Source organism: Rhincodon typus, chromosome 5 (assembly GCF_021869965.1).
Source record: "Rhincodon typus isolate 14 chromosome 5, sRhiTyp1.1, whole genome shotgun sequence".
NCBI classification, from domain to species: domain Eukaryota; kingdom Metazoa; phylum Chordata; class Chondrichthyes; order Orectolobiformes; family Rhincodontidae; genus Rhincodon; species Rhincodon typus.
The window spans coordinates 33,991,613-34,016,807 of NC_063336.1; the positions used below are offsets into that span (position 1 = coordinate 33,991,613).

At 41.8% G+C, this 25,195-nt stretch overlaps 1 protein-coding gene across 2 annotated transcripts in view; it reads left to right on the forward strand.

The window, feature by feature from the left end:
- Window positions 1-25,195, forward strand: part of LOC109910803 — a 97,019-nt gene that overhangs the window by 1,954 nt on the left and 69,870 nt on the right. For both annotated transcript variants that reach the window (XM_048596537.1, XM_048596538.1), the window contains exons 2-6: window positions 4,148-4,216; window positions 5,362-5,485; window positions 7,650-7,752; window positions 8,645-8,770; window positions 11,692-11,808. In XM_048596537.1, coding sequence (XP_048452494.1) covers window positions 4,148-4,216; window positions 5,362-5,485; window positions 7,650-7,752; window positions 8,645-8,770; window positions 11,692-11,808 — 539 coding nt within the window. The remainder of the gene's footprint in view (window positions 1-4,147; window positions 4,217-5,361; window positions 5,486-7,649; window positions 7,753-8,644; window positions 8,771-11,691; window positions 11,809-25,195) is intronic.

Consider the following 25,195-nt stretch of genomic DNA (forward strand, 5'->3'; position numbering starts at 1 on the left):
CAACTGAAGTCGGGAAGGGTGAAAGTTGGGAAGTTCTGAAGAACTCTGTTTCTCTTTCCACAGATGTTGCCAGAACTGCTAAGTTTCTCCAGTGTTCTGTGTTTATCTCATATTTCCAGCATCTGTAGTATTTTGCTTTTATTGGAGCATTGCAGTTGTTCAGTTCAAAGGCAGCAGAAATGCTTAAGGGTTACAGCAGCGCATGGGGCTGAGGCTGAAACAGAGGCAGGTCTTTCAGACAATGTACAGTAAAACTGGAAGTCTGTGATTATGATCAGCCTTTGCCAGCAGAGCTTTTGACTCATCCTATTTAGGTACATAGCATTCAAGGCTACGGGCCAAGTATTGGAAAGTGGGACTGGTGCTGTCTGCTGGGCCGAAGGGCCTCTTCTCTACTGTCTGATTCAATGATAATTGTTCCATCATTTGATACCAGGGCTTCCTGCTGTCTGCAGGGATTCAAATATCATTTATCTTTGAGATGAAGAATTAACCAGGTCATTAATTTCTGTCTGTTGGCAGCTTAACAAAACTGGAATCGTTAATAGATAGTGCCGCCAAGTCAAAATGACCTTCAGCGTTTTGGTATTTCTCATATCAGTACAAATATTGATCATCAAAAGAAGGTGTGGAATATGCTCATTGTTAGTGCAACAGAGTCATAGTGCACGGAAACAGACCCATTGGCTCAACTTGCACAGGCTGACCAGGTTTCCTAAACTGAGCCAGTCCTGTGTGTTTGGCCTGTATCCCTCTAAACCTTTCCTCTCCACATATCTGTCCAAATGACTTCTAAATGTTGCAATTGTACCCACCTCTACCACTTCCTCTGGCAACTCATTCCATGTACACACTACCCTCCTGTGTGGAAAAAGTTGCCTGTCAGGTCCCTGTCAAATCTTTCCCCTCCAGTTTTGGACTTCCCTACTCTGGGGGGGATAAAACACCTTTGCTATTCACTTTATCTATGCCCTTCATGATTTTATAAACCTCTATAAGGCTACCCATCATCCTCCTACACACCAGAGAAAAAGTCCCAGCCTATCCAGCCTCTCCTTATAACTCAAACCTTCCAGTCTTGGTAACATCTTTGCAAATCTTTTTGCACCCTTTCCAGTTTAATAATATCCTTCCTGTAACAAGGTGACCAGAATTGTACACAGTACTCCAAATGTGTTAATTGATGTTTAGTTTGTAAATTGTAGCAGTTGTTGTATCTAATATTTCCAACAAAAGACTTCAAATATAACCCAAAAGGTGGATGTAGACTTAGAGTTTAGGGTCTGGTCATGCTGCTGTATAATCTTTCTTATAGGCCTCCCAATGGTAACAAAGTTTTAGAGGAGCAAATCTGCAGGGGAAATCTAAGGTGTATAAGAAGTGTTGAATGGTACAGAAACAAATTGCTGGACAATCTCAGCAGGTCTAGTAGCATCTGTGGAGAGAAATCGGAGTTAACATTTTGGGTCCAGCGACCCTTCCTTAGAACCAGACCACTGGAGTTGGAAATCAGAAGTATAGAATGATGATTACCAAATATTGATTGGGATTATGTTAAAGGGTAAGTGGAGTGGTGGGGAGGGGATGAAGTTAGATACGTTGTGATGAGGTATTTCTGAAAAGTGTTCAGGAGAGTTCCCTTGATTTGCAATATGCTCTTGTCCAACTGGGGAGGAGGTAATGCTGCATCTGCTGCTAGGGAATGAGTGGAGTGAAGTGAACAACATGTCTATGGGAGAAGAACTTGGGTAAGAGTGACCATTGCATAAGGTTTAGATCAGTAAAAAAGAAGTATGAGAATAAGAACTCCTTCGATTTCCTAGCAGTCACCCATTCCCTATTTGCTTGCTTATTTCTAACTTGCAGTGCGACTGCCTCTCTGAATGTGCTATCCACATAGTTCTCTGCCTCGTGGATACACCTCAGTGTCTGTAGTTGCTGCTCGAGCTTGTATAGCTGGTTACACTCCTTGCTGATGAGCTTGTCAGGATCATGAGAATTATCCATGACCACCCCCAACCCCCACAACATGCCGTAGAATGTGTATTTCTCATATCTACACCCTAGCATACTAAGGAAAGTATCCATGGACATAGTGAATGCATTGCGTGTATCCAGACTTCTCTAGATTGTAGACCAGTCCTACAAGATTGAAGGGTGGAAAATGTAAACCCACTCTTTAAAAATGGAGGGAGGGAAAAAACTGGGAATTACAGACTAGTATGCTTAATTTCGTAGGAGGGAATGTCTTGGAATCTATTATAAAGTACGTGATAATATAACACTTAAAAAATACCAAAGGATTACACAAAATCAACAAGGATTTCTGAAAGGGAAATTTTGTTTGAGAAGCCGATTAGTTTTTTGAGAATGTAACAAGAAGAATAGATGACAGAGAACCAGTGGATGTGGTACATTTAGATTTTCAGAAAGCTTTTGCTAAAATCCCACATAAGAGATTAGTGGGGAAAATCAAAGCACACAGGAATGGTGGTAATATCCTGGCATGAATTGAGAATTGGTTAGCAGACAGGAAACACAGTAGGAATAAATCAGTCACTTTCAGAATGGAACATGGTGATTAATGGGATACCACAAGCCTCGAGTTTGGGGGCCCCAGCTATTCATGAAATACCTCAGTTTGGATGAGAGGATCAAATGTAATATTTCCAAGTCTTCTCACTCAACAAAACTAGGCAGGATTGGTGAGGAGGAGGCAAGGAGGTTTCAGGGTGGTTTAGGCAAGCTGAGTAGGTAGGTAAATGCATGGAAGATGCAGTATAATGTGGATAAGTGTGAAAATCTACTTTGGTAGGAAAAACAAAACGGCACAGTATTTTTTATACGCTGATAGATTAGTATAGAGAGGAACCTAGGTGTCCACCTTCATTGCACTTCCCTCTATATCAAGAAAATCTTTTTTTCATCAATAAGGAGACAAAAACAGCACACATTACTCCAGGTGTGGTCTCACTAAGGTCCAGGACAACTTTAGGAAGACATGCCTGCTCCTGTACTCAAACTGTCCTGCAATGAAGGCCAGTATAGCATTTGCTCCCTGACTGCTGGCTGCATCTGCCTGCTTGCTTTCACTAACTGGTGTGCAAAGACACCTAGTTTCCTTTCTATACCAATCTATCGGCATTTAAGTAATACTGTGCCATTTTGTTTTTCCTACCAAAGTAGATTTTCACACTTATCCACGTTATACTGGAATCAATCCTGGGTGCTAACCACTGAGCCACCGTGCCGCTGTGTTCTCTATGGCTCAGTTTGTATTCGTACTGGAGGTGTGGCAAACAGTGAGATTGATACCAATGAAGTGCAGCAGGACATAGATGGGCTAGAAGAATAGACAGACAAGTGATGAAATTAATGCAGAGAAGTGTTAAGTGACATTTTGAAAGAAGGAATATGGAGAGGTGTCAGACTAAATGACAGTTCTAAAATGCCTGCAGTGATGGGGATTTGGAAGTTACTGTATATAGATCATTAAGTGAGTTGTTTGCAATGCTTATGGATTAATAACTTCATAAATAAAAATTGAATACAGAAGCAAGAAAGTGTGGTGAACATGTATAAAGCTTTGATTAAACCACATCTGTTAGACTGTCACAAGCATATTATGTCCAGTTTCAGTCACTACACTTGAATGGGTACCAAAGAGGTTAACCAAGTTGATTCCAGGGATGAGGAATTTTAGCTGCCACGTTAGGTTGGAGTTAATCTCCGAGTTAGAGAAAGGAAAGGGAAATTTGATAGAGATGTGTAAGATTATGATAAGTTTGAATTTGGTGGATCAAGAAAATCTTTCCCTTTAGTTGATGGTACCTGGACTAAGGGACACATATTTAAAGATTTAGACCAAAAATGTAAGGCAGTGTGTGCAGACAATTTTTTTCGTTTTGTTTTTTTACAGTGAGTGATAATGACTTGGAACGCTCAACCTCCATGGGTGATGGGAGCAGAAACGATGAATGATTTCCAAAGGAAATTGAATGGGTGCTGGAACAAAACAAACTTACAGGGCTAAGGGGATTTTAAGAAGAAGGAAAGGGGTTAGTTGAATTGCTGGACAGAAAGCTGGCATGGGCTTGATGTGCTGAATAGCCACCTTATCTATTGTGACTCCATATTTTTGTCTTAGGCTTTCAGAAATCTCTTCTGTGCTTGCCTGAGGATCGAGTCCTATATTCTGGTGTTGCCATTATCCCAGGTGGGACTAATTTTGTTTTCTTTTCCCATTTAGTATTTGATGTTATATATGAGCAGTTTTGGCCATGAGATTAAAGTCTTGTATTTTAGAAAATGTGATGCACTTAGAGTTATTTCACATTATTTTTGCTTGAATTCTGTGCTGCATGTAAAGATACAAGTGTAATATATCTAGAGGAAACATTGCATACTGCCTTGATGTAATGCTTGTGGTTGATGCAGAGGGTTAATAGACAGCTCAGTGAATATTAGTATTGGAGAAAAACTTACTCTTCGGCTGTTTGGATGCCCCACCGTATCTGACCATTCAGATGTACCACCAAGGCAGTTCCTGATCCCCTTTCCTACATTGCAAAGAAATTGGTCTCTCAGCCTGAGACCTTCCGTTCCTCCAGCTCAGATCAGGTATCTCTATCTGAAACTGTTCTGTGGCAGAAAGTGTTGATGCATTAATAATCAGTGCTGACCTCATTTTCATATTTAGCTTCTCTCTGACATTCCAATAGTCACTTCAATAAATGTTTGAAAGCATGAGATCATAAATCTTTGGAGCAGAAGTATACCATTCAGCCCATCAAGTCTGCTCCATCATGCAATGAGATCCTGGCTGATCTGATAATGCTCAGCTCCACTTTCCTGCTCTTTCACATAACTCTTGATTCTCTTGCTGATTAAAACTGTGTATCTCAGCCTGGAATGGGCTTAATGATCCAGCCTCGACAGCTCTCTGTAATAAAGAATTCAACAGATTCACTACCCTCTGAGGGAAGAAATTTCACATCGTAGCTGTCTTAAATGGGCGATCCTTTATTCTGACATTATGCCCGCTGGTCTTAGACACTTCCCAAGAGGAAACAACCTTTCAGTTTCGACCCTCTCAAGTTCCGTCAGAATATTGTATGTTTCAATAAGGTCTCCTGTCATTCTTCTAAAGTCCAATGAGTTCCAACTTATTGAACCTCTCCTCATAAGACAGTCCCTTCATACCTGGTATCAGACTAGTGAACATTCTTTGGAGTGTCTGCAAAACCAGTATATCCTTCCTTAGACATTCCTTTTAGTATATTTAATATCTATGTCTCTAAGGATTTCTTGACTTGATTATTGTTGTGTTTATCCCTTCATTTTCTGTTGTCTCCATGGCAGGCAGTTTTGATCATCAGGGATGTCCAATTGTTATATTCCCCAGAGCACAGCATAGCAAGCTAATGTCGGATCTAAAGCACAGTGACGTTGTTGAACTTCTCAAATATTTTCTCCATCATCTTCGGTCAGTTCATATGAACTCTTTATTTGTTTTGTTGTACTTTTTTTTATTTCTTGTGATGATTTAGCAGTTATCCACTTTGAACAGGAATGTGTGCTGATTTGGACTGGTGGAATGAGGTGTGTCTTAAAGTGAAAGTGGAAATTGCTTGAATGGAAAAGTAGCTCCCTCAGAAGTGGAAAGACACCTCTTCTGAACACAATTCCTGTTTAACCAGCATTGAATCAAAAGCTACAGTCATATCTGAACTTAACTTTGTCAACATTTCATGGGTTCTGATATCTGGTATAAGTTTCTTATATTAGGACGATGCTGTCATTCTGAGATCTGACAAGGAATTGAATGTCCCGTAGAACAACAAAAGCTTGAAATAGACTTGTAAAATAATTAATTAATACTATTAATAAATTCCTTTATTAACAAACTGAGAAATATGTGCTTCGAAGAATTTAAGGATGGGTATTGAAAAAGATGATCAGATAAGCTGTGAAAACAATGATCCTGTAGATACTAGGGCCAGACTGGCTCGGACCACTCCACAGCTTAATAGTCAGGGAAAACCCATTTCCATGTAACTGGAAGTCCCATGCTGATTTCATAGCTGTCAGGCCATGAATTGGCACAGAGCAAGGCTTGCAATCCCATCTGCGATTAAGTCCTGCCTCTGAGAGCCGCTGATCAGTCAGAAGGCCCAATCTTAGCAGCACCCATAGTAACAGTGGTGACCACTGCTGGGAATGTAACTGGTCTCCAGCAAAGAGCCTTGTTTGAGCTGGCTAACATGGTGAGTCGAAGGGTTACACTGGGATTGGTCTAGCAAGTCTGAATGAGTGGGTTGGACAGCAGCCACAGGGAGGACCCTGTTGTAAGATGGTGGGGACTGTAGGCTTGGGAAGACAAATGGGCTGGAGTATGCTGCACTGTGTGCAGGGGCCTCTTTTGGACACAAGGTGCATAAAGAAGGGACACACCTCTCATCAGCTCACAACAGCACCACAAAGTTATGGGACAAGTTTCGTCTCCGTGCTAGGTAACATCATCAGTGAGGCCTCTGATGAAGTGATGTTGTTCTACTCTGCTTGGAATGTATATTGTCCGGTCCATTATGGTGAGTAGTGTCATTTCCGGTTTTGTTCTGCATTGGTTTGTTTACGGGGTCCAATTCTATATGTTTGTTGATTAAAGTATGGATGGAGAACCATGCCTCTAGAAATTTCCGTGCATGTCTATGTTTGACTTGGGCTACTATGGTTACCTTGTCCCCGTTAAACTGATGGCCTTCATTGTCCGAGTGTACATGGACATGCACAGGAATTCCTAGAGGCATGGTTCTCAACCAATAATGCAATCAACAAACATATCGAAATGGACCCCATACACAAACATATATAGAACAAAACCAGAAATGACACATCTTACCATAATGGACTGGGCAGTATAAATTCTAAGAGGAGTAGAACAACATCGTTTCATCGAAGGCCTCACTGACGATGTCACCTAGCATGATGACGAGACGTCTGAACGAAAACAAGCCAGCTCAGCGAGCAAGTCAACAACCTCATTCACAACCCGAGCTATAAATCTTTAAAACCTTAAACAAGTATATTACACAAAGCGTGTCACAAATCATATATAGATCTCCCTCAGTCTCTCTTCTTGCCCCACATATTGTCAACAATTGATACCTTTCTCCTCAGATCTTGTTAAAATCAAACTGTTAAATGTGTTATAATACATTTCTGGAGAAGGTGGGACTTGAACCTAGGCCTCTTGCCCTACCTACCTCTCTCCCTTAGTATTATTGTTTCTCACTTGGAGAGAATTGGGAATAATTACTGCAGTTATTGGTTCTGTAATAGATATTTTTTTGAACAAAAGGCTTGTAACCCAGTGGAGTATGCATCTGCACCATTATTACACAACACTTAATGATCACTAATCTGTAACAATTACAGGGTTAGGAATGAAACCTTCCTCATTGCTTTCTTGTTTGGATGAAGTTAAGAGGGAAGGTGAAACATTGAATTTTTCATACCCGAAGTTTAAAATTCTGTTTCATTATTCATTATTTAACTAAGTTACTGTAGAATCATTCTTTTTATAGGGCAAATTCATTGAGCAAATATGTTCAATCTTATATTTACAATTGATTTTCTTGTCTTAATAGTGAATCACAAACCACAAATTGTCTAGTGTCTGTTGTAACTGATCTTCGATGTGCCAAATTGGATGTTGTCTCCATCATTGTAAACAGTTTGCTGGAAATCCAGGTAAATAACGTAAAATGTTATAGATATTTTTAATCAACATTTTCAGAAGAGGCAAGTGGGACATGAACCTGGGCCATCTGGCTCAGGTGGGGTGAGTACCATTGTGCCACAAGCCCTTGATGGTGAACCACGTTAAAGTCAGACACCTTTAAACATCCATTAAGCGACGTGACCACTGGAACATATAATGTGTTATAATCTTGGGTCTTAATTAGTGGGAGCTGATTGCTTATCAGCCTTAGTTACATCAATGCGCAACTTAACTGCTTAAAATATTTGCATTGCCCCCACTTACATTGTCCGTGGAGTGAGAATACTGGTGGTGGTATGTTATGTTCACTCAGGGATTCTGAGTTGTTGTGAGAACATGCACACTGTAGACTTGAGCTGTTGATAGTGATGGGAGAGGTTCCAACTTTCTTTCCATCACATGGCTGACCAGGCATTTCTGCCCCAGTTTGCTGGTGGGCTCAGTTGGCTGGACAGCTGGTTTGTAATGCGGGGTGATGCTAACAATGTGGGTTCAATACGTGTACTGGCTGAGGTCCCACCTTCTCAGCCTTGTCCCCTACCTGAAGCATGGTGACCCTTGGGTTAAAATCACCACCAGTTGTTTCTCTCTAATGAGCGAGAGCCCCCTGGTACCATGGGGATGTTTACTGCTTGCTCTTGGTGTGTGTTGGAAGGATTTTGTACGATCATGTTTGGCCCCATCTTGCATACCCCTTTTTTGACCAACAAGTTGTGGAGTGGGACCTCCAAAGCAACAATGTTGGTACCCATTGAGCTACAAGCCCTCCACTAAGAACACAGTGTGGGCTAAACTAAGCATGGGGCGACAAGAAATGAATCCTTCACTTGCATCAGATTTTCTTTCTTTTGTTTTACTTAGCACCAAATTGGAAGAATATTCAACACTTTATATGCTCTCCAGCCACAGACAAAGGGAATTAGAAAATGCATTTTGAAGTCTCTAGGCCTAAGCCACAGGAAGCTGCTTTCAGAGCCACCATTCAAGGTATAAAAATAACATTTTATTTTACTGATATTCGGATTGTATTTTAATAAAACATTCTTCAAAGTTTTAAATAATCAATTTTCTCTTTCAATAATATCTGGAAAATCAATTTTTCAGTGTGTAAATTAGGTTCTGAGATCTATCTGTACATAGGTGTAACACTGCACAATACTGACTAGTACAAATAGCAAACTTGTCAGGTACAGACATCCTCTTCCAGCTCCATCTTCATTTCAGTGATGAACCTCTGTCTTGTTGTATGTGTAATAATGAGAGTATCTCTGTTACATCCTAGAATCTCACAAACTCTCCCCGTTCCATATCTGTGCTCAACCTTTTCTGAAGTCACCCCTGCACACTTCAAAAGTGACAACATCATTTACCCCTTGTAAAAATAGTTTACCCTCCATCATTGGGTATCACCATCTCTCCATTTGATTCTCTTTGTGCAAGTCGGAGAAAGGGCAGGAATTACACCCCTTCAAGCACTTGATCCTCAGATATCTGATCTCATCAAAAACTACAGTTACCCTTTTCAAAGGCACCAGTTACACCCTGTGTGACCCATGGTCAATCTCCTTCATTGGTCTTTCTGCCACCTCATCATTGTCTGTCTCATTCTTTTCTGTTACACCCTCAATCTCTATATATGTCTCCTTCTGCGTAGCCAGTTCAGGCTCTCCTCCCATTCAGGACAAATCCTTCTATCCCTTCAACTCTTGCATTTCTCATTTTCAAGACATTACCAAATGTAGAATGTGTGTAGGTACAGTCAATGTATGTTGACAAGATTTTGCAGAGCTGATGGAGGTCTCAGCCTCTACCGGAGAATTTCGTGGAGCACCTGTCTATGAGGAACCATTCCCTTATCAGCATGTGAGGCCTGAGTAATCCACATAGACTTTCCTGAGTGACTGACTTTTTGAGAACATGTGAGATCTCAGGTGTCACCACTAAATTGTGCTGGGCTCCTAGATAATGGATGTCCTTAATGAGCTAATTGACATCCCACCACCAATGGCCAGGCATTCCCCCATCCGCTCTACCTCCAACTTCATTGGCGATGGCTTTCCCAGCTGGAGCTTTAATGCAGGGCTCTCCACAACTAGTGGGACTCGGCTGTGATGGTTCCCACAGCATATTGTCTAAGAGTTCATTGATTCCTGGATACAGGAAAAGCAGCAGTTTCCTTTAGCTCACCATTGGCAATGCCTGTAACTTCCACCAGTTTTTTTTTTCAAAACTCATGCTGTGACTCCCTCAGCCTCCTCTATTAACTGCACAGATCCTTTCATCTTGTATGTGAGCTGGACAATTTTCAGGATTAGGCCGATAAGTGGTTAGTAGGACATCAATGTTACAAGTGGCAGGCAATGACCATCTTCTATCCATCACCCTTTGATGTACAATGGTGTTACTGTTGCTGAACCCCACTGTCAACATCCTAGGGGATATAAATGATCAGAAACTGAGCTAGGCCAGCGGTATGAATACTGTGGCCACAAGAGCAAGTCAGAGTTACTCCTGCAGTGAGTAACTCATCTCCTGACTCCCCAAAACCTGTCGATCGTCTACAAGGAATAAATCAGAAGTGTGATGGAATACTCCCCTCTTGTCTTGAAGGGTACAGATCCAACTATACTCAAGAAACTCAGCATCATCCAGAACAATGTAGCCAGTTGATAGACACCCATCTAACACCTTCAACGCTCACTGCACCACAGACCCTCTGTAGCAGTAGTGTATACCATCAACAAGATGCACTGCAACAAATCACTAAGGCATTTTTCGAAGCATCTTTCAAACCCTTGACCACTATCATCCAGGAACTATGTTGCTGTTCCTTTAATGTTGCTGTGTCAAAATCCTGAAACTTACTACCTAATGCCTTGTAGTTGTACCTACACCAAATGGACTACAGTGGTTCAACAAGGCAGCTCACCGCCACTTTCTCAAAGGCAGCTAGGGACTGGTCAATAAATGCTGGCCAGCCAGTGACACATTCCATGAATGAATTTTTTAAAAATCACCAAGACATCAGAGTGTTTTGGCATTCCTGGCAAGTGTTGTGCAGGCAAACCGTCTTGCAACTTGAGATGTGGGAGATTTTAACCTCTGAATCCTGACACCTCAGATCATATCAGAGTGACACTAACCCAGTGCTGGGTGGCATGGGGAGTTGGAGTAGGGATTTCACAAACAGGTGAACGGTTGTGTTGGGATGGGGCTCTGCTGGCTTTGGGAAGGTGGGGGACAAGGAAGCTATAGAAGAAGATAACCAAACTTTCCCGTGGTGTGATTCTGCTGCTCCTAATCCACAAGGAAACAATACCAAGTGAAACTACGTAGCTTTCTGGTGTTCATTACACCCCAAGTCCTCTTGTGACTAAGTTAACCGGATTAAGGAACTATGCCCAGCTGCTGCTGTTCCAGTTCCTATCAAGTTTCCTTTTCCTTCACTTCAATGCTCTTAGTTTCCCATCTTACCTTCAAAATTCATTGACCTAATTCAGTTTCTATTATTGCATGTTCTCTCCTACTACACTCCAACTATGTCGCTGTAACATGGCAGAGATTGGCACTGTAAGGAGGCAGGTTGCACTTGGCAGCCGTCTTTGTAGTCCATAAATGTTTGTTTTGAAAAATCCAAAAGATACCATGCTGAGTAGTTTATGCTTTAAAAGTTATTAATATAAGATGCCATCATGCGGCATGACAATCCTCAACACATTAAAAGCAACAAATTTGATATTTTTTGATCATGTCTGGAGAGGTTTTATTTTTAGTCTTTGTGTTCAGCACATCAAGTGAATTATTGCCCTTGAATGTAAAATTGAATGTGCAGTCTGTTTCTTTTTGGAACATTTTGGAGTTTTACAAAATATCTGCTGCAAATAACACTTTGTTTCCTCCAATATTAGTGTGTGCTTCTTAATGAGGTCTTTGAGTTGTACAACTACTTTGATAGAAGTCAGTTGACCTCTGACCTTGGAGGATATTTGATTTATCAACATGAAGCTTGGGTCCACTTCAGGAAGGTAAGATTTCAGAGCTGTAACCTATTTCATAGATCTTGGCCCAACTACCTGATTTATTTTTCAATTTGATCATCTGAGTTTCTTCCTTGAGAGATTTCTCTGAAATATGTGTCAATGGGTTTGATGTGGAAGGTTCACCAGAGCTGTTGGGCTGAATGGCCTATTTCCATGCTATAAATATTATGCAGTGTGTCTCAGTTGAATGCGTTGCAATATGTTTCAGGAATGTCCATATTTATTATTTCAGAATAAACATTTCTGAGTGGACTGAAATAGTGAACACGATGATTTGCTAATGAGAGAGTATGCCATAGTTTTTGTTAACTGTGAAATTTTTATTCAACCAACATTTCTGGCCATACTTGCCAAGGGATTCCAAATGTGCACTGATGACACCAGTACCATCTCACCAGTCTTTTGCTCAACTTCTTGTATTGTCTCTGATTGTCCAATATCTGGCAAAATTTCCTCCAACTAAATATTGAGATTTTCTGTATTTCTAAGAACTAAAGACATAGCCTTTGACTCCCACCAGAAACACCACCAACTCTGTCCTTCCTCGTGGTATATGTCTGTAGGTAAACAATTCACGATCTTGACCTTCTCACCATCCATCAAGTAGATTGTGTACATCTACCTCCATAACATTGCTTGTTGCCGTCCTGTCTCAATTCGTCTATCTTCTGAAACTCTCACCTATGTCTTTAGATTTGCTATTACCTTGATCTAGTAACCACCCTTCACAAATTTAAACTTATCTGTGCAGTTTTAAGTAATTATCATATATTTTCTTGCAGAATATTTCCTAAGTGGTTGTTGATTTGTTGTTGTCTCAAGTCCATTCTTTTAAAATTCAGCATTTAAAACAAATGCTTAATTCACTAACTGAATTGAGTGTTTTTCTACAGCTTTGTACATTAAAAATAACTAAGCCATATGGAGAAATACTGTGCCCTTTTAAACCATGTAATGATTCCATCCGACAACAATAAATACCCTCTGTTTGGCCTTTGCATCATGGAGATGTGCTGACAAGCTAGCATCACTTTAGGTGGCTTTTGCGTCAAACATATTTTATTAATTTATGTCCAAGTACTTCCTATTGGAAAAGGACAGAGCTGCTCAAACTGCACAATGGGACTGGAGTAGTGGTAGCCTCTGGCCTATGCATGCTGGCACATGTAAGCAGAAGCAACCTTGTGACATAAGTCATTAATAGGTAGGGACGTAAACATTGATCAGCCAAAGTTTCTAAAATGTTAGTGATCTTCTGCTATCTGCAGAATATTGCAGCTGTAGGAGGAGTGAGGCACAGTCTTTTCTAAAGCAAAGTGGATGTGGAACATGGTGATGAATACAAAGACCAGCAGCAGCACACATTACTGACAATATTGGCCTGACTTATATGAGGTTCACTTAGCAGATGCATTAAATATAAAAGACTTCCCCGAAGCTCTGCCCCTAACTCCACCAGCACAGTTTTCTAAGAGCCAGCCTTCCTCTTCATAGCCCCTCATTGGTCACCATTAATTCAAGTCTCACCCCATTCACCATCTCAACTCTTCTTCACCATCGAGTATGAGAAAGGGGACAGTCAACGCATGACTGAGGATGTTGTACATAAATGCATGCAGTATACGAAACAAGATAAATTAGTTTGTAGCACAGAATTAAATTGGCAGGTATGATGTTGTGGGTATCACAGAGACGTGGCAGCAAGGGGATCAGGGCTGGGAACAAAATATCCAAGGATACATGTCCTTTTGAAAGGATGAGCAGATGGAGGTGGGGCTTCCTTGTTAATAAGAAAATAAATTAAATCGATAACAAGAAGTCCTAGAGTCAGAAGGCATAGAGTCTGTGTGGCTAGAGTCAAGGAACTGTTAAGGAAAAAAGGCCCTAATGGGAGGTGTGTACAGGCCTCCTAGCAAGAATGAGGATATGGGGAAGAAAATAAATTGGGAGACAGAAAAGGCATGTAGGGAAGGCACTAATAAACAGGGAGAACTTCAATGCAGGTGGACTGGAAAAATAAGGTTGATAACAGATCTTGGGAAAAGGACTTCATGAAAAGCCTGAGAGTTTTTTTTTTGGAGCAGATTGTGGTAGAATCCCCTAGGGAACAGGTAGTTCTGAATTCGGGTGAGCGTAATGAGGCAGACTTGATTTAAGGAGCTGAAGGTGAAGGAACCCCAAGGGAACAGTGACCATAATATGACAGAGTTCCCCCTGCAGTCTGAGAGGGAGAAACTGGAATCCGATGTAAAACGGTATTACAGCTGAGTAAAGGTAACTACAAAGACATAAGGGAGGAGCTGGCCAGGATTGGTTGGGAGGACAGAGTAGCGAGGAAGATGGTGGAGCAGCAAAGGCAGGGGTAATGCTGGAAGCTCAGCAGAAATTCATCTCCAGGGAGAAGAAACATTGAGGGGAGGGCAAGGCAACCGTGGCTGACAAGGGAAGTTAGGAACAGCATGAAGGCAAAAGAAGAAGCATACAATGTGGTGAAGCTTAGAGTGCAGCCCAAGGATTGTGAACCCTTTGAAAACCAGCAGAGGACAACTTTAAAAAAAGCAGTAAGGGAGCGAAAATGAAATAGGAGGGTAAGCTAGCTAGTAATACAAAAAAAAAGTTGCAGAACTTTTTTTGAGATACCTTAAAAACTAAAGGAGAGGCTAGAGTGGACATTGGATCGCTGGAAAATGAGTCTGGAGGAGTAGTAATTGGGAATGAAGAAATGGCAGTGGGTACTTTGCATCAGTTTTCACAGTGAAAGACACCAGCAGCATACCAGAACTTCAGAGTCTGGGGCAGATGTGAGTGTAATGGCCATCATTAAGGAGAAGGTGCTGGGAACTGAAAGGTCTGAAAATGAGTAAATCACCCAGACCAAATGGATTACGCCCCAGAGTTCTGCAGGAGGTTGCTGAGGAGATTGTAGAAGCCTTGACGGTGATATTTCAGGAATCACTGGAGTCAGGGACGGGCCCAGAGGAGTTGAAAATGACTAATGTAATACCCTTGTTTAAGAAAAGTGGGAGGCAGAAGGTAGGAAACTAAAGGCCAGTTAGCCTGACCTCAGTCATTGGTAAGATGAAAATCTAAAGTGCATTATTAAGTAAGATACTGTGGAGTACTTTGAAATGCATGGCAGTATAAGGCTGAGTCAGCTCAGCTTTGTCAAGGGGAGCTCATACCTGACAATCAGTTATAATTCTTTGAGAAGGTAACGAGCAAGTTAGACTAGGGAGAGCCAGTGGACATGATCTATTTGGAATTCCAGAAGGCCTTTGACAAGAGCTGCACCAGAAGCTGCTGGGGGCAAAGTTCTGTCATGGATAGAGGAATGGCTGCATGGCAGAAGGCAGAGAGTGGGGATAAAAGGATCTCTCTCAGGATGGCAGCCGGTGACTAGAGGAGTTCTGCAGGGGTTAGTGTTGGGACCACGACAATTCACAATGCATTAATGATCTGGGCAAAGGAACTGAGGGCATTGTTGCTAAGTTTGCAGATGACACAAATATCGATGGAGGGACAGGTAGTGTTGAGGAGCAGGGGAGGGTCCAGAAGGACTTGCACAGCTAGGAGAGTGGGCAAAGAAGTGGCAGATCAAATACGGTGTGAGAAAGTGAGAGATTTTACACTTTGGTAGGAAGAGTAGAGGATGTTTTGGCCTTGGAGGGGGTTCATTTTAGACTTACAAGAATGATTCTGGGGATGAAGGGCTTGTCATATGAGGAACGGATGAGAACACTGGGTCTGTATTCCTTGGAGTTTAGAAGGATGAGGGGGGGATCTGATTGAAACTTACAGAATACAGAATAGACAGAGTGGATGTGGAGATGATGTTTCAACTCGCAGGAGAGACTAGGACCTGAGGGCACGGTCTCAGAATGATGGGATGACCCTTTAGAAGTGAGATGAGGAGGAATTTCTTCAGTCAGAGGGTGGTTAATCTGTGGAACTCATTGCTGCAGAAGTTTATGGAGGCCAATTTTTTGGGTTTATTTAAGATGGAGATAGATAAGATCTTGATTAGTAAGGGGATCGAACGTTGTGTGGAGAAGGCAGGAGGATGGGATTGAGAAACCTATCAGCCGTGATCATATGGTGGAGCAGACTCCATGGGCCGATTGGCCTCATTCTGCTCCTATATCTTATGATTTGAGTAAACGTTTTCTTTTTCTTCAGTTGAATCCTTGTGTTGGATTCCTATTGTGTCGGCAGGAATGGCTGACCACTTTGCTCCAACTGGAGTTTCAGGTTATCTAAATTTAACTGATCACGATTTCTCTGTAGTTACGGTCAAAATCGGTGAGACTTGCTTTATATTCTAGATTTTTATGAATTGACTTGTATTCTACCAGCTGCCATGGCAGCATTTGATTGCATGGTGTTAGCGCATTTTGTCTTGGGCTCTTTAGAACAAATGCAAGAAAACCAAATTTCAAATGATCACAACAGTTCATATCACTGGAGAAAAAAGGTGATCATTGGCTGTGAAGTTTGTTCTGGCTGTGACATTACCATGAGGAAAGAGATGGGATGCAGTAAATACACAGGTGCACACACATTGCTTGCAAAAAATGAGCCCTCGAATGGGAATGTAAGTTGCTTCTGGTAAGCTGTGAATGAGCCACATATGAGTATGACTACTTAGCTGTATTCTGCCTCAGTCCTTCAGAGTTATGTTGCCAACCAATCAGCAGTGTTCAGTGGTAAATCCCATGGCATATGCTAAACTTCAGCAATCCTTGAACAGTCAATGATGTCATCTCAAAAGGACATCCAAAAGGGAGAGATCCTAGGCGAGCAAATACAGTTGTGCACTAAATGATGGACACACTCCAGGGCTGATTGTTTGTTTTACTCCTACCCAAAGAAAAATATGTGTAACTTGTGCCTTAATTCCTGATGTGTTGCCAGTGGATGAGGCTTCCTGTGTGAAGTTGGAAACTTATTCCACTTGAGTCAGCACATTTAGGGAGAAAAAACAATTGTTGGAGAAAGAAAAGTTTTTAAAAAGAGAGATGTGTGCTGCTTCAATATTTAAAACTATTCCTTACTGAGAATTCCCACTTAATTTCTTGCTGCTATTTGCAATGGTAACGAACTCAAATCTGTAATAGCTTGAGTTTTGTTGCTACAATCAATTTGGAGCATATTTCTGAAGAGCAATATGTGTACAGATCTGTGGAGAGAGTGAAATATATGTCATACTGCAAAAAATATCTGAGCAACATAATTTGTTTATCTGTAGTGAGAAACCTTGTACAAAGTTGATGCTATTAGAACCCAGTGTGCTTGTGGTGATGTTTGTAGCAAGGCCATGCGTGTAACCCTGTCTCATTTTTTTAAAAAAAGAACAATCTCAGTTTTGCTAGTCTCTCCGTGTGCCAGAAATGTTTTGTCCTTTTGTACCAGAGGGTAAATTTAGTCTGTGCCCTTTCCCTAAAGCCTTGACATCCTTTCAGAATCAGCCAGTGCCCCAGATGACAGTGAGTTCCAGGCATTTTCTCCTCTCTCTGCACTCCAGAGTCCCAGACATCTGCAGCAAATGGACAATGTAGTTCACGCCCCAGACACGCGAGTTGATTTTGGGGTCGGGTAGAGGGGGTTTTGTCCAGTGGGATTCTATTGGAGCCCTTGGTTTAAATAAATGATTTAGATTTGAATGTAGGAGAGTTGATTGGTAGGTTCAGCCGAGGCCAGTGCAGAGGAAAGAGATGGCAGTCTGCAGCAAGACAGCAGTGTGCAGGCCACAGGGACTGAGGGACTGAGCCCGGCACAGGAGAGAGATATCGAGCAGTAGGACCTTAGGAAGCATTGAGTATCAGAAGGACCTTGGTGTGCACATACGCCAGTCCCCAAAGGTATCAGGTTAAGTGGATAAAGTGGTTAAGAATGCATATGATATACTTGCCTTTAGAGAGTTTAATATCAGAAAAGTCAAGCAAGAACTGTTTAAAAACACCATTTGTTAGGCCACAGCTAGAGTACTGTATGCAGTTCTGAAATCCATATTTTGGAGGCATGTGATAGCATTGGAAAGGGTGTAGAGGAGATTTACCAAGATGTTGACTGCCTCGAGAGTTTCAATTATGAAGAGATTAGACAGACTGGGATTATTTTCCGTAGAGCCAGAGGAGATTGAGAGAAGACATGACTGGTATCTATAAAATTGAGGGGCAGAGAGTACACGGGAGAAACGTTTCCCCTTAATAGAGAGAGAAATGGCCGGGGACATGGGTTTAAGGGAAGGAGTAGAAGGTTTAGAGGAGATGTGAGGAAAAACTTTCTCACCCAGAGGGTGGTGGGAATCTGAAACTCACTGACTATAAGGGTGGTAGAGGGAGCAAACAAGGCTATGGGCCAAGAGCTAGAAAATGGGATTAGAAGAATGAATTGTTGCTTTTGACCGGCACAGACAGGATGGGCCGAAGGGTCTTTTTCTGTGCTGTAGACCTCAATGACTGTATGCTGGGGTGTGTGTATGGCAAAAGCTGTGTCATACACCTTTATAAATAATTTGAGTAGTGCTGTTTAAAAGATATTTTGTCAAAGCTTTTCATTTTGTAGTTATACCAATGTCACACGAATACAAATTCAAGGGAAAAATAAACATTTATGTTGAATGAGGTGAGAGCTGATTTGACTGGCAATGTGTCTGAGACATTGCCAAGGTGATTGCCTTAATTAGTGATAATTGACAGTTAACCACCAGGCTTTGATTAAATTTAAATCAGATGGTTTGACTCTGGTTACAGCATTGCCCTGAGAAAGGCTGCACCTAGTTTGTTGCATTGAAGTAGATGCAGTGTGTACATGTTCCTTGCAGTCAGAAAAAAAACAGGGCTCAGTGTATTAAATAAATGTAGTTTCCAGCAAACGCGCATATGCCACACTGCAAACCTAAATTGGTTGTCAGTATAATCCTTCTCACACACAGGATTAACCAGTAAATATTGTCCAATTGCAGAATCATATCTAATATTGGCACTGTTGCAAGTTCTGCATGTGTGAAAGATTGCAATTATTTATCCGCGGCCAAAATAATGTCAAAGATTATCCAATCATTATCACATTGCAGACAGGAAGCTAACGTAAACAGCAAAATTGTCTACCTTGTTTCTGACAATACTGTTTGGGGGCAAACACAAAATGAAGCAGGCACTTCCACAGTTCAGGGAGAAGTAGTAGCTACACTGTCAGACATTCCTAATACCATGAGTCAATAGAGTGGCCTTGGTTGTGAGCATATTGTAAACAAGCTATTGGATGTAACTTGTTATGCAAGGGGACCCATTAGGAATTGCAAATAAACAATGTTCATTTTTTAAAAATAATCTATTTTGCTAATCAACCTGTTCAGAGATGTTTTTACACTCCTCTGGAGCTGGTGGGACTTGAACCTGGGCCTCCCAGTTCAGACGTTACTGCTGTGCCACAAGAGGACCCAATGTTATTAATATTGACTAGTAAACCAAGAAGAACTCACCTGCTGTTCTTTCAAATACTATCATGATGTCTTTAGATTCCACTTGAAGGAAGAAGTTCTGAGGAAGGGTCTCTGGACTCAAAACATTGACTCTGCTTTGCTCTGTAGATGCTGCTAGACCTACTGGAGTTTCTCCAGTAACTTCCGTTTTTTTGTTTCTGATTTACAGCACCTGCAGTTCTTTTCGGTTTTTAGATTTTGGTTTTGTTTGTTTCATTCTCCAGCATCTGCAGTTCTTTGTTTTATTTTAAGATAGACAGGATAGAACAAATCGAATCCAGCTAATTCCCCCACCACCAATCAACAGTGCCAGGAAGTTATTACTTCCAACAAGAGAGAATCTTACATTCATTGGCATCCTGTCATTGAATTCCCCATTGTTAATGTTCTGGGGCTTGCAATTAGCCAGAAGCTGAAGTGGATGAGCCGTATGAATTCTGTAGCTACAGGTCAGCAATGTACAATTCTGTAATGAGCAACTGCCCTTAATTGGGCTGTTAAAGGCCTCATTAGGCCCAAAGGCAGGTTACAGGGATCAGGTCAGGGTTGAGCTGGAAGGAGATGGGCTGGGTACCCCTCACCTCTGCCGCCCACCCCACCCAACCAAGAAAACGCCTAGCGATGGAAGTAGCCAATATAACCATCATTTTATCTAGAGTATAGAGCAATGGGCTCAAAAGATGATCAGAGGATTAGATAGGGTGGACAGTGGGAGCCTTTTTCCTCGGATGGTGATGGCTAGCACGAGGGGACATAGCTTTAAATTGAGGGGTGATAGATATAGGACAGATGTCAGAGGTAGGTTCTTTACTCAGAGAGTAGTAAGGGCGTGGAATGCCCTGCCTGTAAAAATAGTAGACTCGCCCACTTTAAGGGCATTTAAATGGTCATTGGATAAACATATGGATGATAATGGAATAGTTTAGGTTAGATGGGCTTCAGATTGGTTTCACAGGTCGGCGCAACATCGAGGGCCGAAGGGCCTGTACTGCGCTGTAATGTTCTATGTTCTATGTTCTAATATGGAAAGAAAGCAGAAAATTGTGCTTTAAGAAATTCAGCACTGAGTTAAGCCACTTTGTTTTATTGTGAAAGAACAAACTGAATTATGCAGAGCATGTTAAATAATGCCCGTGATTCAAATCAATTGACAAAGCAGATGCACATTACGTTACAATTGAAAAATGAAGTTTAATGTGCATAGGGAAGAGCATTTGTGCTGTTACATAATGCTGTGATTGATTAGCAGCAGCATATTTTCCATTTTATTTGTGATCCACTGAAGGTGTAATGGAACCTGTTTTGATATTGAGAGCCTGTACTCGTGTTGCTAGGAGAAACCCATGCAAGCATGACCTAATTAACACTTAGAAGTAAACATTATTCATTAGAGTAGATTATGCTTCTACAGTGGGACCAGATAAATTCCATACTTTCATTATCCTTTAATTAAAGCATGCACAAAAATATATGTAATGAGAGCAAAGGAACAAGAGGAAATTTGATTCACAAATGGCTTTTTCTGCCATTACTACAATGACCAAACTGGCAACAGCCTCTATGAATAGCAATGATAATTTAATATGTGGGGACATCATGAAATTAATGTTGTTAGGGTAATTTATTATGAATTTACAAGAATGTAAAGCCAAATGGAAATGTTATGTTTCAACTTGGGGAATTATTCAAGAACACTATACATACAAATCCTGCTTAAAAGAACATAAAGTGCTCCAGCACCAAAATGGCTGACAGGCATGATGTACTGGGAAGAGATTCGGAGATATATGACAGGAGTTGTTGGATAACACATACAGTAAAGGAAAATTTTCAGGAAAGCAAGCACAAAAGAATAACTTTCACAAATGATCACCAAAAGACAACCGCTTTTTTTTTTAGGGCATGTATTTAATGGAGAGAAACCAGAATATCTGGTAAAATATTCTGGTAAAAAGTTTAAAGAAAGATTTGAAATGGCGTGTTTATTCTGATAACGAATAGTATTTTGTATTAAAATGAAGGTTGCAATAAATTCACTAAGAGAAATAAAAACTTCTTTATAAATGAGGTTTTTATGATTACATTTTTATGATTTATGTACAAGGAATTATTTCTTGTTTTCCATCACTTCTAGCAATTTAATCTCCTCCCTGCCCACTTCAAATTGCATTGCTTGCTGATGTACGGTTTCAGTTACCAACTATTCTTTGGGTGCCATGTTTTACATTAGTGATTACGACTCTCCAACTTTGAATTTTTGATAATAAATATTATCTTGGGGGTATTTCTCAAATCTTGTACCTGTTCTAATTCTTAAGCTATTAGTGTATTTTCTCCTTTGTGTCTGTCTTGTTTTGCCGCTCTCAATGTTATCAGATTTCCTAGTTTCTCTCCATTAAATACATGCCCAAAAATGTGGCTGTCTTTTGGTGATTATTTGTGCAAGTTATTCTTCTGTGCTTGCTTTCCTGAAAATTTTTCCTGTATTACATGTGTTATCCAACAATTCCTGTCATTTTGTCTCAGAAACCACGCCTCCGTTACCTTTATCTTCCATTTTCGTGCTTATATTCCAACTTTCTTTTTGATAAAAATCAGAAGTCACACGACACCAGGTTATAGTCCAACAGGTTTATTTGAAATCACAAGCTTTGGAAGCGCTGTTCCTTTGTCTGGTGAAGTCGCTTCAGCTGACAAAGGAGCAGTGCTCCAAAACCTTGTGATTTGAAATAAACTTGTTGGACTATAACCTGGTGTCGTCTGACTTATCGTTTTGTCCATCCCAGCCCAACACCGGCACTTCCACATCACTCATAATGATATACTGAGATAGATGATGTGTAGCGCATTAGTAATCTCTTTCTGCTTTTCATTAAGATGTTATTATTTCTAAATCGGTCTGCTTTTTTTGTGACAACAAGGTGCAAAGCTGGATGAACACAGCAGGCCAAGCAGCATCATAGGAGCAGAAAGGCTGACGTTTCAGGCCTAGACCCTTCTTCAGAAATGGGGGAGGGGAAGGGGATTCTGAAATAAATAGGGAGAGAGTGGGAGGCGGATAGAAGAGGGATAGAGGAGAGGATAGGTGGAGAGGAAACAAACAGGTCGAAGAGGCGGGGATGGAGCCAGTAAAGGTGAGTGTAGGTGGGGAGTTAGGGAGGACGGACAGGTCAAGGGGGCGGGATGAGATTAGCAGGTAGGAGATGGGGGTGCAGCTTGAGGTGGGAGGAGGGGATAGGTGAGAGGAAGGACAGGTTAGGGAGGCGGGAACGAGCTGGACTGGTTTTGGGATGCGGTAGGGGGAGGGGAGATTTTGAAGCTTGTGAAATCCACATTGATACCATTGGGCTGCAGGGTTCCCAAGCAGAATATGAGTTGCTGTTCCTGCAACCTTCGGGTGGCATCGTTGTGGCACTGCAGGAGGCCCAGGATGGACATGTCGTCTGAGGAATGGGAGGGGGAGTTGAAATGGTTCGCGACTGGGAGGTGCAGTTGTTTATTGCTAACCGAGTGTAGGTGTTCTACAAAGCGGTCCCCGAGCCTCCACTTGGTTTCCCCGATGTAGAGGAGGCCACAACGGGTACAGCGGATGCAGTATACCACATTGGCAGATGTGCAGGTGAACATCTGCTTGATGAGGAAAGTCTTCTTGGGGCCTGGGATGGGGGTGAAGGAGGAGGTATGGGGGCAGGTGTAGCACTTCCTGCGGTTGCAGGGAAAAGTGCCGGGTGTGGTGGGGCTGGAGGGGAGTGTGGAGCGGACGAGGGAGTCACGGAGAGAGTTGTCCCTCGGAAAGCAGATAAGGGTGGGGAGGGAAAGATGTCTTTGGTGGTGGGGTCGGATTGCAGATGGCGGAAGTGTCGGAGGATGATGCGTTGGATCCGGAGATTGGTGGGGTGGTACGTGAGGACGAGGGGGATTCTTTTTTGGTTCTTATTGCGGGGACGGGGTGTGAGGGATGAGTTGCGGGAAATGTGGGAGACACGGTTGAGGGCGTTCTCGACCACTGAGGGGGGAACTTACGGTCCTTGAAAAACAAGGACAACTGAGATGTACGGGAGTGGAATGCTCATCCTGGGAGCAGATGCGGCGGAGACGAAGGAATTGGGAATAGGGGATGGCATTTTTGCAGGAAGGTGGGTGGGAGGAGGAGTATTCTAGGTAGCTGTGGGAGTCGGTGGGCTTGAAATGAATATCGGTTTCTAGGTGGTTGCCCGAGATGGAGACAGAGAGGTCCAGGAAGGAGTGAGAGGTATTAGAGATGGTCCAGGTAAACTTAAGGTTGGGGTGGAAGGTGTTGGTGAAGTGGATGAACTGTTCGAGCTCCTCGTGGGAGCACAAGGCGGCGCCGATACAGTCATCAATGTAACGGAGGAAGAGGTGGGGTTTAGGGCCAGTGTAGGTATGGAAGAGGGATTGTTCCACGTAACCTACAAAGAGGCAGGCATAGCTTGGGCCCACGCGGGTACCCATGCCCACCCCCTTTGTCTGTAGGAAGTGGGAGGAATTGAAAGAGAAGTTGTTGAGGGTGAGGACGAGTTCGGCTAAGCGGAGAGGGTGTCAGTGGAGGGGGACTGGTCGGGCCTGCAGGACAGGAAGAAGCGGGGAGCCTTTAGGCCATCTGTATGGGGAATGCAGGTGTAGAGGGACTTGACGTTCATGGTAAAGATGAGGTGTTGGGGACCAGGGAATTGGAAGTTCTGGAGGAGGTGGAGGGTGTGGGTGGTGTCACGGACCAAGGGGGAGAAAATGGAGTCCAGATAGTTGGAGACCAAGGGGGAGTGTGTTTATTTTGCATGTGTTATGCATGTCCTGATGTCTTGATTACTTTTCCCTTTAGGCTGCCTAGATACAAAAATGATTGTACTTTATTTTATTTCTTCTGATTCCACTGGTGTTTTGCATCTGTGTAATCCTTTTCTTCTTACCATCCTTCATAGTTTTGCGCCAGTTTAATAATAATCCATATCTATTTCTGTTTGATACTGTTGCCTCTTGGAGTATTGTAGATTCTTCTCCTGTAATGCTGTATCATTGACAGATCTCAGATTTGTTTTAGTAATCTCTCCACCAATGGAAATTCCTCAACTCTGTCAGATTTCTTTTATTTGGTAAAGATTAAAAAGGCATGGAGACTGAATACAATCTTGTTGCACTCCTCTTTTATAGCTACCTAGTCATTGTATTTGTAGTCTATTCTAATTGTGCATAGTTTAACTTCTGAAGCCAATTTACATGTTTCCTTTATGTGTCCAAGTTATTTCTCAAGTATCCTTCCTTGTAAGCTTAAATAATCAATATTGAAAGAGCATTACACCCATGCCTTACCCCGTTCTTACCTGGTACAGACAGATGATTACTACTTTAACAAATCATTGGATAATAGAATGAGAGTGTGAACTCCTGCCCACGTTTATTTTGTTCTGTAACCCAGGGCATTTAAAAGATTTCATGGCACTATTTTGAAGAAGAGCAGGCCTGATGATCTGACCAATATTTATCTCTCAATCAACATCACAAAAGACATTATTTTGGTCATTGCCACTTTTGCTGCATATGTAATGTTCCATTGTGCAAACCAGCAGTCATGTTTCTTGTATTACACCAGTGATTTACATTTCAGAAAAATCCTTGGTTGGTCTTAAAGCCCTTTGAGACATCTGCTGGTCATGCAAATTTCTACACAAATGCAAGCTGATTCATTATAGATTGGGGATCGCTGATCTGCATGGCTCAAATATTCACCAATGCACTAACAAGAGGAGCCTGATAACTTTTATTTTTATTCAAGGTCACTCACCAAATATTTTTCTGCTGTTATCATGTCTGGTGCCTAGTTTACAGTTGCCATTCTGATAAAATTCCTTTGACCTGAGCAGTATAAGTTAC